The sequence below is a fragment of the Cydia fagiglandana genome, chromosome 13, assembly GCF_963556715.1.
Source record: "Cydia fagiglandana chromosome 13, ilCydFagi1.1, whole genome shotgun sequence".
NCBI lineage: Eukaryota > Metazoa > Arthropoda > Insecta > Lepidoptera > Tortricidae > Cydia > Cydia fagiglandana.
This window is the reverse complement of record NC_085944.1, coordinates 8,258,959-8,275,049: the sequence shown is the minus strand read 5'-3', so window position 1 is coordinate 8,275,049 and position 16,091 is coordinate 8,258,959. Positions and strand designations below refer to the sequence as shown.

The 16,091-nt window shown below is 37.0% G+C and overlaps 1 protein-coding gene across 3 annotated transcripts in view; it reads right to left on the bottom strand.

The window, feature by feature from the left end:
- Positions 1 to 16,091, bottom strand: part of LOC134670176 (uncharacterized) — an 80,277-nt gene that overhangs the window by 58,948 nt on the left and 5,238 nt on the right. The window contains exons 1-2 of one of the 3 annotated variants that reach the window (XM_063527868.1): positions 14,830 to 14,871; positions 585 to 708 (exon numbers count right to left, since the gene is read on the bottom strand). The exons of 1 other annotated variant lie outside the window; for it this stretch is intronic. In XM_063527868.1, coding sequence (XP_063383938.1) covers positions 585 to 708; positions 14,830 to 14,856 — 151 coding nt within the window. In that variant the 5' untranslated portion in view covers positions 14,857 to 14,871. Of the gene's footprint in view, positions 1 to 584; positions 709 to 8,876; positions 9,016 to 14,829; positions 14,872 to 16,091 lie in introns of those variants that run through there. One more of the 3 variants, XM_063527869.1, reaches the window with a different exon arrangement.

The following is a 16,091-nucleotide window of genomic DNA, read 5'->3' as shown; positions in this document are numbered from 1 at the left end:
TGACTTTATACCAGACATTGTCGTTTGTCAATATTTACATACAAAATAGCCAGGGAGGCTCGCGGGCCGCCTGTTGTCGACCGCTGCATTAGACATCATAGGGGTTGGTCTGTATGTATTTAGTAGAATACGTTTCTGAAAATATCATTAACAATTTCCTGGCCTAAGGGCGCGCTTTCCCACTTGGTCTGTATCCCGTCAGTAAAATGTATGTATTGTGATAATAGCCCAGTATCGACAACCCGCCGGTCACCTTGGGTCGCAGGAGGGTGCGCGATGCGCATTCTCACTTCCTCAATTACCATTCCATAAGTGTTGTTGTCATTGACACATGTCAACAAACATTAATTACTGTGGCAGTAAGTATACAATGTACCCATAGTCTAATAAAATATGGTCTTCTCTTCCCAGAGTGACCCAAGCCTACGTCACAATAACATGGCCGCTATATATAGCGCTATCGCATATTATCATATAGCGCTGTCGCATGATGACGTATAGGCTTGTGTCAGTCAGGTGACCTAGAAAAGACGGGAAGAGAGTACCAGGCGGAGTATATTATTATACCATGTACATGTACATACCCATCTGCGAGACGTGGTAGCCCGCCGACTCGACAACCCGCGGGTCGCCCGAGTCGGGCGGGTGGAACTCGCGCCCTCGACTCGCTTGAGCGCGCGCATTCTCATTGCCTTCTTCTCCACTTACCTGTCAACAAAGCATTCACATCCTTAACTAACTTCCATGTTTTTCTACAAAATTTGTAATTATTAGTAATAACAATAAGTGTAAAATTTTTCTTTGTTATGGACAGCGGTACCTACTCCACGCAAAACCGTTTATAAATTATTCTCCATAAATAATTTATAAACGGTTACTATTTGACTATTTATGAAAACATTCACATTTTGGAATAGACTACAAGATTTTTCTGCACATTATATTGTCATTTACTATGAATTGTTTTTAACGATATTTACGATTTATTCTTAGGCGGGATGTGTATACCGCCTCTATAGTTCGTTTTTTTTAGCATTAGAAAGAACTTGCAAGAAGGTAAGCGATCTTGACATGTCTTTTAATTGAAAAACGCTTTTTAAAATTCAAAAACTAGTACTTATGAAAGCAGAAGAATATAAATGATCGTATTAGATTCATAATTGTTACATATTTGCCGTATCTTATTTTTAAAATGTGCTTTTCAATTAAAAGACACATCAAGATTGTTTACCTAATTTCTAATGCTAAAAAAAACGAACTATAATTGTAAATGATGTTACGTTATGATTTGACAGTAAGTATAGAGAACAATGCATTTTTTGCGCATTTTATTATATTTATGTAAATAATACCAGTTGATAAATTTCTAAATATAGGTGACCAAAGTATATAATGTCAAAACAACGATTCATGGTACAATTGGTTTAATTTTTTTTTATTTGATTCTTGGTCGAAACGACCTATTTAAAATTAGGACTAATCGAATATAGAATAGAATCAAATCCGTAATTCTATTATAAATGATGAATAGGCTATATTTGATCGAATTTAAACTGTTGTGAGACATACTAACATTGAATAATTTTACGGTTTAGACTCAGTTGTCTAAACCGTAAAATCGTCGTGTTGTTGTTGTGTGGTTGTTGTTGTGTTGTGTGTTGTGTTGTGTTGTTGTGTTGGTGTGTTTGGTTGTGAACGCTGCTCGCACTGTTAGTGCTTGAGAAAGGAGACCTAGGCTCTCCGAAACATGTCGCGCGAGTGACTAAAAACAAGTGAGTCTAAACCGTAAAATTATTCAAGGCTATATTTGGACATAATTATATTTTTGTTTGATCGCACTAAAAGTAAAACGGTGATATTTAATTCCATATCACACCGATCATACGACGTGCCTTCAAATAGTTTCGTCGCCAAGACTGCTTTCTGTTGAAAATCAATTTAATCTATGAATGCCGGAAGGTAGTCTAACCCTCTTATAAACCATTTGAAATAAATCAATCGGAAATGTAATCATTACATAATAAAATAAATCCAGGTGAATCTACGCATGTTTGTAATAAAGTATGTTTATTTATGATGCCATGGATCGCCCGGTGGTTCGTTTGAGAGGTTGAACCTTGACACCATCCCTAAATAGACAACTATAAATACGCGCTCATTGGATTGATGAGAGTCGGTACATACTTCGTTATATTACGATTAGTTGAGCATTAATATATTTATTTTATGCCGCTAAGTTGGTTCATGGGCCGGTTTACAATTGGAATATAGTGTCTACTGCCTAAAGGTGACAGTCCATTTCCAACGACAGCTGCAATACTGTTCATTTTACTATGGAAAATGACAATAACAGCGACGCGTTCAGTACCAGTCGTGCAGGGTCAGAAATAGAATGTTACCATAAATGAAGCCATTCTACCTCCCAAAAAGAAAATTTGTTAATTTATTAAACGTTAGTAATTATTGCACAAAAATCGCACTCAGTTGTTTCATTCGATAGGCGACTTATTCAGTACGGATATGATGGTCGTTCTTGTCTAACTACGTGATAAAACGGTATCCGTCACTTTCATTCGCGCTCTGTTAAAAAGTGACGGATATTTTGTCACGTGGATAAAGCCATCCATAATAGGCCTGCAGGTCTTCAGTGTAAGTAATAAATACGAAAGTGTTTCGATAAAATACTTATAATATTAACTATTTTAAATTGATGTGCACTATCGTAAAAAAAAGTAAAAACGAAGCGGAATATTCCACACATCTGACCAAAACTACACGAAATACATGTTACACAAATAGAAATCCACGAGAATGTGACTAAACCAAAACCTTGCGGTTTTTCAATAGCACTGCATTGCAACAGTGGCCTAATAACGATGGGCAGTTTCATAAAGCAAACATCAAACGATTGAATCTGAACGATATGTGAATCAAATTTAAATAGAACGTTCGCAAAGAACCATTTTCAATAGTGTTTTCAATACTTGGTCTAGGACTGTTATTCATAGCTCCTAACCTATACCGAGGTGAACCAGTAAGTATAGGCATATTACCTATATGTAGTACATTTGTATCAAGTTGCAGGGGAAGTAAGTGCAGAAATGTACGGAGCAGTATGCAGTTATGCAGCGGGTAGTTCGAAAAACTCGTGCTGTTGATGTCAACTTTTAGACAGTTTTCCTCGAGTTCATGGAGATAACGCCGTCCTCGAAACGTCGGAGGTATATTTAAAACTTAATTTTACGCAATCAAGTCCCGTTTTAGTCAATAATAACGAGTAAAATTCGTGAAAGTTGAAATCAGTGTGTTGATGTTAAAGTAGAGGTTGGAATTGTAAACTTCATTTCATGAATTAATTACTACTTATAGGCTCCGTTTTATGTTTTGTAATAAAGCATAAAATATTGATTTAAATTTTATTTTAGCTATTTATAGGTAGACATGTGGTCTACCACTTCGACTCTATCAATCAGATGATAGAATCGAAAAGTGGTAGAGCACTTTCTTGGCTGACTGTACATCAACATCAAAACGTCCAGCAGTAGCGTTTGTAAAAAGTTCAAGCGCTCCAAAAAAAAAATTAAGCATGTGCCACCAACTTGTTTTTATTAAACATAAATTACAAAAAATCTTTTTATAATATTGGTTCGTACAATCAAACTCGCACCGCCGGATGAGCAACGAGAACAACAACTGATCACAATTTATTTTATTTATTTAAGGATCACCAACGGATAATACATCTACACAATTACATAGGAACAAGGACATTTAACATTAACAGATGCTTATGGCGCCATTCGGGAAATGAATTAGAGATGCACTAGATATGAAATACTAAAGATATGTGACGTTCCACGGCAAAAGGTACCTTATGCCGGCTGGCGCTTACGCTATTGTTAACGCCGCTCCAATATTCAGCCGGGGCAATGGTACCTTTTGCCTTGAAACGTCACATATCTTTACAAATATTTCATATCTAGTGCATCTCTAATTCATTTCCCGAATCGCGCCGTTAGCCACTTATAGGTGACCACAGCTCACACGCGTACATATCAAAGAGAGTATACATATTAAAACACACATTCGTGTGCTCGCGGACTGATTGCAATTGCACCGCTTTGTTTCCGAGCGACTCAATTAACGACGCCTGGCCCGGCAGGGCTTCCGTCAAACTCACAAAGGGTTAAATTAAAATGTTATTACTGACAATGTAAATGGCACTTTGTGATTTTTTTACTGTCTGCTCTTTGTTATTGCTGTCGGTGGTGGACTTATGTCTTTATCAGTGGCGCTTTGTAGTCTCGGAGGAAGATATCACTTATATTGGATTCGTAATGGCAACTGTTTTCAAAGCGTGAAGTACTTAGGTTGAAAGAAGTGGGCCTAAAATCTTACTAGGTGCCTTTTTGCAACGTAATCGTATGAAAATTGTTATTTGTAAGAATTAAGGAAAAAAGTGTCTTAACTATGTGGTAAGCTAATCTCGTAGCGCTACGTCGTAGCCCGTAGAAGGTAATTTCCTGATTAGGCTTCCTTGGCCTATTAAAGTGACCCACTGCTGGGCAAAGGCCTCTCCCCTTAATTTCCGTGACTCCTAATTTGGTGTTACATAGTAGAAAGTGTAAATGACAAGACTTTAAAAAAATATTTTATTATTAGAAAAGTAAGGCCTTGCTAACATGACGGATATGATATAAATATAACTCATATAGGTAGTAACTATAACTCGACGGCCAATGGGCATGCGTTGAATGTTCTTTTTTCGTACAACTGAAATAAGTTTAATCTGGACCTGAATCTAGGTCGAAAGGGCAATGTCTCTTTCACGTCCTATTAAAAGTTTTGCCATAGATTGTTTTAACAGAATTAAAACAAAGTCCTTTAACATTGTTATTTCTCTATGCCCTCTGAATGAACGGCGTAGTGACAATGGAAGGTGGTGGGGGTTTCCTAAAATTATCCTTAGGGATCGATCCCGCAGTCTGCAGTCTAGACGGGCATATACGAAGCGGTAAACGTACAAACTTTAATTATATACCTACTTATTTTAGATAAGATTCTGTATAAGTTGTAAGAGCTGTCTTCATAGATATACCACAAAATGCTGTGAGCGGACGTGATTCATGAATTGGGGGGTAATGACTGCTCTGCTCTTACTATTGAGTTTTATATAGATTTGTTAATTAAGAAAGAAATCTACTAATTTAAATACACTATGCATGAATAGGATTTTTTCCTACAGTAAGTACCTACTTTTATTAAATGTTGTGGTTTCTATTTACCAGAATATACAAATACGAAACATTACCTACACTTCTATGAGTTCTATGAAAATTAAATAAATATTAAGATGGTCCCTCGTTGGTCTCAATTTCATGTAGGTACGTTTACGTTAAGTAAGTACCTATACATGGGACCAACCCTGAAATCGGGAATAAAATGTTGGCTGTTTCATACATTTTGCCTGGTCCATTTCCTATGCGAGGGTAATTTTTTTGTGATTTCGGGGTTGGTCCCGTAGTAAAAGTTGCTCAGTATACCTAATCCCAAAACCTCCCTGGCAACGGGAAAGCAGTTATTTGTTAGCCACCATATATATTGGTTAACTAAGTTGGATAGACAAGAAAAGGTCAACAATGTATGTTAGTCTAACATACATTATGCAATCTTAGAATTGTTTATTCACGCTGCGGAGACAAATGTTATTAAATGATTTATAGCTTTATTCGATGTTATCGGAAATAAAACCGGGTCGCAGGGTTAGGCGTTAATGGTTTTATCTTAAGCAGCTATTTATTAGGGATAACGAAAGCAATTTAGAATTTGTTTGCACAATTACAATAGTAAGTAGTAAGTGATTTTTTTTAAACTAAAACTTGTTAATAGGTGTACGTACCGTAGTTAGTAAAAAATATTAATAGTATTTGAGAGTCGTATTCCACCTGTCCAATATCTTTGTTCAATGTCATTCCGACTCACTCTCTCATTAAGCAAAATGTGAGCCGCAATACACATTGGACAAAGAAATTGAATAGGTGGAATTGGTATTATCCCTAAGGCAGGAGACTTTAAATCCGTAGGATTTGGATTAAACCTTTTTTTTTATATTTGTGAATAATGTTTTTAATTTTAAATACACGCACTTAATATTTAGGTAAGATAATAATTATCTCGAGGTTTTATATTTATGCTATTATTAATTGTTCAATGTCTTTTTATTAATGCCTGAAGGTGGGCGTGTAAAGATTAATAAATAGGAGGATAAAATAACAATTTTGTTATAACTAATTCATAAGGTCAACTAACTAGGACGTATTGATTTCATTTCATCTATTTACTAGCAGCTATCAATACATCGTTAATACTATTACTTATTCAGAATAAGTACCTATATAGAATAAGTTATTCTGTGACATGCCATACTGTGACTATGTTATTTTATTACAAAATACACAGTATAGTATAATATGTATAATTATGGTCCCCTAAGGGTGTTGTAGGAGTGTGGCCGAAATATAGAATTTACAGAGGAGTCATGGCAAAAACATAATTATATCGATTAAGATACAAGTATAATGGAATATTATCAGATCAATAAAAATTTGCTTGTCTTTTTTCGTTTAAATAGCCTCCAATTATATTATAATACGAAAACAGAACTTTTCATGGTTAAAGAGCTCTGGGTATCATTGTTTTGTGGAGATGACCTTTGAAACTAAATTTTCTATACGTATGGTGTTTCACCAATAGTCATGTACCTATTCGTCTATGGTGTTTCACCAAAAACTGTATGATGGCTACCATCAGGGAGGACTCCTGGATAGGCAGGTATAGATTAAATGTCCCCTTTGTTGAGCCCTATAGTTCGTTTTTTTAGCATTAGAAAGAACTTGCAAGAAGGCAAGCGATCTTGACGTCTTTTAATTGAAAACGCTTTAAAAAAATCAGTAAATTACTTATGAAAGCAGAAGGATATAAATTATTGTATTAGATTCATAATTGTTACATATTTGCCGTATTTTATTTTTAAAACGTGTTTTTCAATTAAAAGACACATCAAGATTGTTTACCTTATTTCTAATGCTAAAAAAAACGAAGTATAAGTCAATTCGCCGCTGGCCAGCAATGGCGACCCTGATGAGCTCTCTCCTTTACAATCTATCCTGCACCAGGGCCACATAAAGACCAACATATATGGCTCTACTAATCCTAATCACCGCTTTTCTTATCATTATTGGACCAGCCATAAAACTGTGAAAAGCAATTGCGGTCACGTTATATCACCTCGAAACGACTATACATCTCAGTAATTAATCACCATCGCATGACACTTAATAGTCGCTTATCTTTTTCTTATCTCTTAACATATATAAACCAAAGCGGAAATAGGCGCTTCACTCAACAAAATAATTCATATCTAACATGCTGTTAAGGTAAACAAATCAATGATTATGTGCGTACGTGAAGTGCGTGGTGAGGGAACTAAAACCGGCGACCACTTTAAGGCGTAAAATCTGAACCTTCGCAAGGTCTAAGCTGGTACCCACGAAAGGGCATTAAATCTAAGGATGAAACATTCTACAGTGTATCTACATACTACAATTGTAAATATGTATTAATGGCAGTGGAGTGGAGGGAGCCAGATCGCGCGGCAGATCACCTATGCGCTGGACTGACCAAATAAAATCCGCAGTGGGAAACCGCGTATCTGACTGTGCCAGACAGTCTGCCAACAGGGAGAGATGGCGGGAGATCGTGCGAAGAGCTGTGTCCGCCTCTACTACCGATGTGGACGCCTCAACGTGACCACGACCGCTCTGTCAAGAGCGATACGACAGAAAAGAATTAATGGCAAATTGAAATTTTAAAATAAGGTCGGGCAGCGTTCGAGCGTCCGAAACGTTCATTACAGTGACCGGACGTACCCGTACACAAAAAAAATGGTTGTCTGTAAAGTCGGTTTACGGACGATAATTTAGCGTGATCGTCATAAGAAAATATTGATGAAAAATTGCCGTAACGTTACCATGGAGATCTGTCCACAAAGTGACACTTTTTCGTGCATGCTACAGGTGTTCATCAATTTATAAGACGTTATCACGTCAAAACTCAATATTAGTAGAACAGGGCAGTCATCACCCCCCATTGTTCATGAATCACGTCCACTCACAGCACGTCAAAATCAGCAGCATGCTTATCAAATGCGTACCTCATAGTCATAACGCTAACATACACATGTTAGCGTGCGGTGCGCTATGATAAACAAAAAGAAGACAAAAAAACAAGACACTGTGATATAAATACCTCCGCCTTTTATTTGTCTCAATCTAATCCAAATGTATTTCCAACTTAATGTGATTAAAAGTACGTCACGCTAGAATATAACTGTGTAAGGATTCGCTTTAGCGGATGATAATGCCCAGCTATACCCATAAACGAATACGATTTCAATCATAAATAGGTACGTAGATTTTAATAACAAAATTACTTTTAGGTGAAGACTGCAGCAACATAACAAAAACAAACTACCAAGTTAACATTTTACGTATGTCAACTTGAAATCAAAAGTGTTAAAAGGTAAAAAAAAATATTTACACATGTTTAGGTAGATGTAACGAATTAAATATTGCCGTAAAAGATTATTATGTAATTCTTATGTCGGCGTTAATTTTACTGGTAAAATTATAATTTTTAATAGGGTTTATAAGCTGAACAATTAATCATAACTATTGGAAAAAATACGAAACTTTAAAAAATACTTTTTTTAAACTAGTACAATGTAGAAGTATTATGAATACCAATCATAAAGCGGGTAATTAGGTATGCACTTTTGCTACTGGTTGTATACCCATATGTGTATACACAGCCCTTACCATTAATATGTCTATCAGAAAGGTTATCCTCCTCGTCCCATAGAGGCCGGTCATATCGACGAGACCGGCGCTCAATGTTGCCATAGTACTGGAACTCCATCACACTACAACGTCAACACGCGATATTCAAACTGCGAAACGTTTACACCAAAAACGCTAACAGTCACAAACACACCACGACTCCGTTATAGTTTACACGATACTGACATTTCTCAGCGTCTCAACCGAGATAAGAGAAACGATGCTAAATAACGACATTTTGTTAGCGTTTATTTCTTCATAATGATGGTCCAGCGGCTTTCCGAATGTTTTCTCTTTTACGAAATTGCTTTCTGTCTAGCGCCTCCGCGATTGTTCTTTGGCAAACAACAAACAAGTGCAGGATCACATCGGTGGCAGCCTGTTAGCAAACAGTACGAATGGCTACTTGTTAAGGTTTGCGAAGATAACATTTCGCAACTGGGCTAATGACATGAAGATGAGGGCTTGACGTTAAGTGTGAGGATACACTTTCTGAGATTCTTTGTGTCGGCTATTCTATACTTATAACTTGCTATTAAATACAAAACAACAACAGCTGAATATCAATAAGCTAAGTTACTTGCACGGAATAAAGGTTACACTACGGGCGGTCTTATGGCAAAGAGCGATCTCTTCCAGTCAACCATTGGGTAGTGGAGTTAAGAAAGAAAACAGAATAGTGTAAATTACATTTTAAAAGTACGTACGAATTCTAAAATCTGGAAGAGGAAGAGGGCACAGAGAAAAACAAATTTTGAGATCCGTACGACTTGATTAATACGACAGAGAAGATGAAGTACTTCTGTGTGAGTTATGACGATAACTGATAGACCACTACTAGCTCAGAACGGAATCTAGAAACATGGAGCTAACCGTGAGGTTAATTTCATGTATTTTTTTTTTATGAATGGGCTTACTCATGGCCACAGACTATATTGTATATACAGATTATATTGTATATTAAATACTTCTAAGTAGAATTATGCCACGCCGCGCTTTTATGTCATTTGCAGATACGCGATTTTGCGATTCAATATTCTTCAGGCTTTTTTTATGTGGACACACCTTTAGATCGTGTCTGATCAACTACGTTTGACTGCACATGTATTTAGAATACTGTAGCAGTGTACAAATGGTCAGTCACTTAGCACGTTACGGTCGTATTTACAGCAGTATGCTAATCGAATAGTTTGTCAGGTACTTGTTGCCAATACTTTTATTCGTAAGCAAGTTCTTATTTAAGTTTTTTCCATTTATTTATTTTTCTTCTTAGGCTAGGTCATTTATAACATGAATATAAAAGTAAAATACAAAAACACATAAAAAACAACAAAAAATAAGTATAAACACATTATAAAAAACCTAACCTAGGGTGCCGCCAGCAGCGGGGCAGGGCCCAAGCTGCCGGTGGTCAGGGCCGCAGAGAGAGGAACCGGCGGACTATCAATTACTTCTAATTCAGGACATTTAACAGACCACTCCTTGAGAATTTAAGTGTCACTACACTAAATTTCTAGAGCGAAAATCAATCCCATAAATAAATAAATATCAGGGGGCTTCTTACACAGATCAACCTAGCCCCGTGGCAACTGTAGTTGCCAGCTGTCGCCCTTATTTTATAATAATAATATTAATAAGCCCGCAGGGCAGCTTGTGGCGAGCTGTTGAGGAGTAACGACCCCACAGACCCGAGTGCTCCCGAGAGTCGGTCAGGGTCTCTGTCTCCGGCGTGTCTTCGTCGGTCGGAGTGGACCCCAAGGGGACCCGCAGGACTCTCAGCTCTGGCTTGCCTTCATTGGCCGTCCAGAGAGGAGTCGCTAGAGCTATATGCTCCAGGGGTGGAAGTGAAAGATGCATAAGACGCGAGTTGGCACAGTGGCTGGTAACAGCCACTGGGTAGAAAGCGGCGCACACCTCTCGATACCCCTGAGCCGCTCACACCGACGTTGTTCCTGGTCGTCTTCGCGACGGCAGTTTCAGGGGCCCATCTAGTCAACGGCAAGTCACCGCCTGCCTCGATAACATGTAAAACATTGTTATGGCAGGTGTCCGACCTCTCTACAATAGCCCAGTCTCATTGTCCACCCAAACTTCAATCTATAGACCGGTATACTGTTCACTTTTTCTACAAATAGTCCCAATGCCTGCTGAGACCGGTTCATGGGTGTCTATTGTTGCACCTGTGAACGGGTTCCAGGAGGCGTTCTACATGACATTAAATCTCTCCAAGGGGCCTCTACGTGTTGGATCTGTATCCCTACGCAAGCCTATCAAAAGACCGGGATATAGGCCCGTGAAGTCCAAAATGGAGTAATATTAATAATAGAGGTCACTGAAAATTATCAATCATGTGAGTGGTTATACATACCGCTGATGTAGGTAATATGTTAATCCCGTAGAATGAGTAGGTACTATTAGGTACGTAGTAAATAATAACTAAATACCCACCTTGGCATAGGTCCATTAAAATAAGTCGTCAGCCACCTCTATTATCTATTCAACCATAAAACCACTTATATACGATAGTGATAAATAGATGCAAGTGATGTAATCTTCATCCTTAACACACATAACTGATATAACAGGTATAGAACCGCAGTCTTTTGTTCTGGTGAATGATTTCTAACTTGAGTTGACATGACGTGACATGAGGATCACGATGTCATTCAAGAATCTATTGCGGTGAATATCAATAGAGAAATCCCGTAACCACTTATATCATTGGCCCGTAACATCAATAAGATCTACATTTTCTCAGGGCTATAGGTATATACTTGCAATATGAAAATCTTTTAAAAGGTAGATAATAATTCGAATGTGATAGATCTAATTTTTATTGTACAAAAAATGTCGGTTCTTGTTTTTTACGCAAAGCAATCCTATACCTAGCTAAACTCAGTACTCAATGCCTATAAGGCAACAGCTTATAGCCCTTACCTATAGATTATTTATGAAATAATTATAGGAAAAAAATCTATTAATTTACATAAGAAATCATATCGGGGAAATCCGCTGACAAGATTTCTTGGGAAGAATTTTTGCGGATTACCTAGTTCTATGATAGTGACTCAGTGGAAACGACATATTAACAACTGCAGGGACATCCTGGCACGCTTACTAGGAATTGATCAAACAGTAAGGTGTAAGTCAAGGTTATTTGACCCAGGGCTTAATGCTCTTCAAAAATAACTATTAACCACCTAAAGTTATTTTAAATTGTACCCATTAAGCCGAGTTCAATTGTCATACCACGGAAGTGACAAGAATTGAATGTGCATATTCTTCATTCGATGTCTGTAAACTCGAAATGATAACCAAACCTGCCATGCGCTTTAATAGAGCATAATATGCTCTTTTAAAGCGTAGGTATATTATACTGCCTACTCACAATAACTATTTAAAAAATAAAAATAAATAATTGGCTGCAACTAAGTATACCTAAGAGAATGCTGCAGTACAGGGGACACTGTGAAGTCCCAGTGTGTCACCTATATGATACTTCATATTCATTCATAGAGGTACAATAATATAGAGAAGACATGGGGGAGGGGCCAAATGACCGAAAGAGATACACTTATAGAACTTTCAGTAGGAGTAGCAGAGAAAGCGGTACTATTGCTTGTCCTTGTCACAGTCTCACTTTTTGTTTGTTCCCCACCTTTTTGTTAGTATGGGCTATGGTGGGCAACAAATAACCCGATCGAATTATGTAGATTGTTTTTGGTATATTGTCAGGAATGTTAAAACGTGTTTTTAATATTGTCGCATTGCGTATGTTTTGTCCCTCGCGGAGGCACGCGCACACCACTTCTATAGGATGCTAATTCTATGTATTCATTACACCTACTAGGTATTAGTTCTACTTATTAGATACCTGTCAAACAACTAACCCCGACTTCGTTGTTCATTGACCTCAGCTGTCTCCAACGTGATAGTTACGCTCACGATCTTGAGATTAATCGCAATGACATGAGAATTAAATTTTCCGTGATGTCTGAGGGCCTACCGTGAACCACGTTCGACGTGTTGCCTCTCTGTCGCAATTGTATATTCGTACGTAAGTGTGACAGGGAGGCAACACGTCGAACGTGATTCGCGGCAGGCCCTCTGGTTCCTAAGTGCCGGTCACCCTTCCGCGACCTTCCCTTGTTTGTCTGAGATAGTTCGTTCAAGCAGCAAGTGAAGCTGCGAGGCAAAAATAATTAATTTGTGCACGATAAGGCGTGTGTGCAAAACATACACACGCTTATCACTTGCTGCCTATCACCTAGTACAATAACATGTGACAGAAACGCTTTAATTTACGAACGTAGTCAAACAATAAGGTACGTACCTATCTTAATATATTCAATGTTTTGTAGGCAAACATATGATATAGCAGAACATTTTTACAGTCATTGTGAACATTTATTATCACATGTAATGCAGAATAACGTTAAATGCGTGGTAATGTTAAATTGCAAATTATTGAGTAAATAATGAATGGAAAGTAAGGCTTTCTCTTAGAGCACCAGAAACCTAATTTTTATCCAATTCAAGACTATTTGCATGTGGGACCATTAGTTTTACGGTCGTAAAGATAAACAATAATGTCAATAATCGAAGTAAAACAGACTGCCCGATTCGAACTTTAAGATATGTTAATTAATAGATCTAGAAACGATATGGATTTGATGTCAGTGTCAAAAGTCACGTTTTTGTTTAAAGACACGTCACATTTGACACTGACATATCTAATCCATATCGTATCCTTAAAGTTCGAATCGGGCCGTTAAACACCTACCTATTTAATTTATTTACTTTTAATTGATGACACGATTTTTTTACATGATACATATGCTTTATCAATTATCATTGCTAAATTATTCTAAGGTATTACAATCTCATACGTACAGCGAATTTATGCATTCCATTCATAAAGTGGGTATGCTTTTTTGCGGCTGAGTGCATATTTATTACGAAAAAAATACCATATACACACACCAAGACTACACAGACAAGAAGATATACATTTAATTACTGAGTGCTGCTATTAAAAATAAAATCTTCCAATCCAAGTTATTAAAGGCGCACTCACATCACCGAACCTATAATCCCGATACTTTATTCTTTAGATTTAATACGTACGCTAATTAGATACCCACCTAATAGTCTAAATCAAGCTCAAGCAGACCAGAAGTATTTCTGATAATCAGAATTCAAAGAGGAAACGTAACATGAGAAGGAGGAAATAAAGATCGAATCGATCGAATCGATCGATCGAAAGAACTTAGAAAGAGAAAGGACCTGATGCCCTTTATACGTCTGGTAGACTATCATCGGCTCAGCTACTAAGGCGGGGCGGTCATATGACTACAACATTTAACATGCTCTTATAATATATACCAATTACAATCATTATCAGTCGTTAAGGGCGACCGGTCCCAGAAACCTCAATTGTATCAAGCCGTTAAGTTTAAATTATTTTCTAACCTTGTTCTGATTTTATAAGTCAAGCCTGACATAGATTTGTTAAAATCTGGGTTGGAATTGATTTTCTCAGCACAATTAATTATATCTAAGTAATGGCTATTTCGAGTTAACCGTTATCAAAATCACATTAAATGGATTGGATACTGATTTAATTGAGAGGCGGTGTCGCCGGGCGGCAGTCAATGAACTTAAAAAACCGAATTAATTTACAAAGAAATAGTACGTAACAATTACTACAAATTTTAGCATTTTCAATGCAGAGATACTGTTAATAAAGTCATTAAATATTTGCGTTGTAATGAACAGTTCTTTCTCAATTGTAAAATACGAGTCTGCTACTATTTTGCAACAAAGAAAAGTGGCTTATTTATTGCTAAGTTTCAGCCAGTTACAAAGTCAATTGTAGCCGTTAACGATATTTAAACAATGATATATAATAAACAATTAAAATGTTACTCACGCTGGGACTCCTAATCCATCCGTACATATTGACATTTATTTATTTGAAAAGCTTTCAGGCACTGGCAAGCACTAAACGTCAACTTCAACCGGCATTTATAGTTTTATAGAGGCGTGATCGCATGCACGTATACCGAAACACTGAGGTAGGAGGGCTAATCAAGCGACTTACATAACGCTAAAGCCTTCGTCAAACACCCCACGACGACTGATTATTTTTCGCGAGTTGCCGACCTGACGCTAAATAGGTAATCTAAATATGCCGAATTTGTTAGCTTTTGTCTGCGATCTCGACTGCCATGTTTAGAAGTGATCTCTCGTTATGTACGCTCTAGCTGTTTAGTACGAGATCAAAGTGAGCTACGTCATATCCTTCTGACTCGGTAACATTTCCAAGAAATTCCTTATATAAGCGCAATTTAATTTACAGAATACGCATAGATGTAGGGCATAATTATTTTCCATCGTATTTTCACGGAAACGCACGAATGTGTCTTGCTATTTCAGTCAGTCTCGGTACAAAAAGTACTGAGGTTGACTGAAGTGGCATGATAAATACGAACGTTTCCGAGAAAATACGAAGGAAAACAATTATGCACAACATCTGTAAATATTCGGACTTGTACCTACTAGTAAATAGGTATGTCCTCCTGTCTAGTATCTACCTAAATAAACTATTAGAAGTAAAAACACGACATTAGGTATAATTTTGGTCAAAAAGTTTTGTGCAGAAGCAATACCTCCTTGATTATGACATATATTATATATTATATACCTAACGAATTTGGACTCTGAATCAAATGAGCAATTTTATACACAAGAAATATAAGGACATATCTGAATCCGAGTCGGTTTACTGCCAACCAAGGCATACCGTACGGTGTTTTTGTAAATAGTAAAGGTAAAACTAAAGACGCAATTACTTGAAGCAATAAAATAAAGTACCAACCGTATTGTTATAGAGAATTATGATTGCTCAATAATAGGAGTTATCTCTGATACGTCACAATGTACGCCTGTAGATACTAGTATGTAAATATCACCATTTCATTACCCACCTGTACTAATATTAAGTACCTACACTACTCGTATACCATAATCAATGTACCTATCTATAGTGTGGAAATCCGAAACTAAATATTGAATAATTATAGGTATTAAACCAGAGACAAGTTTTAGGTGTCGGTATACGTTTTTGAGAAGCATTGTACACTCAGATACAAAATTGCAACATTATGAAAGAAATCATTCATTTACAGCTCG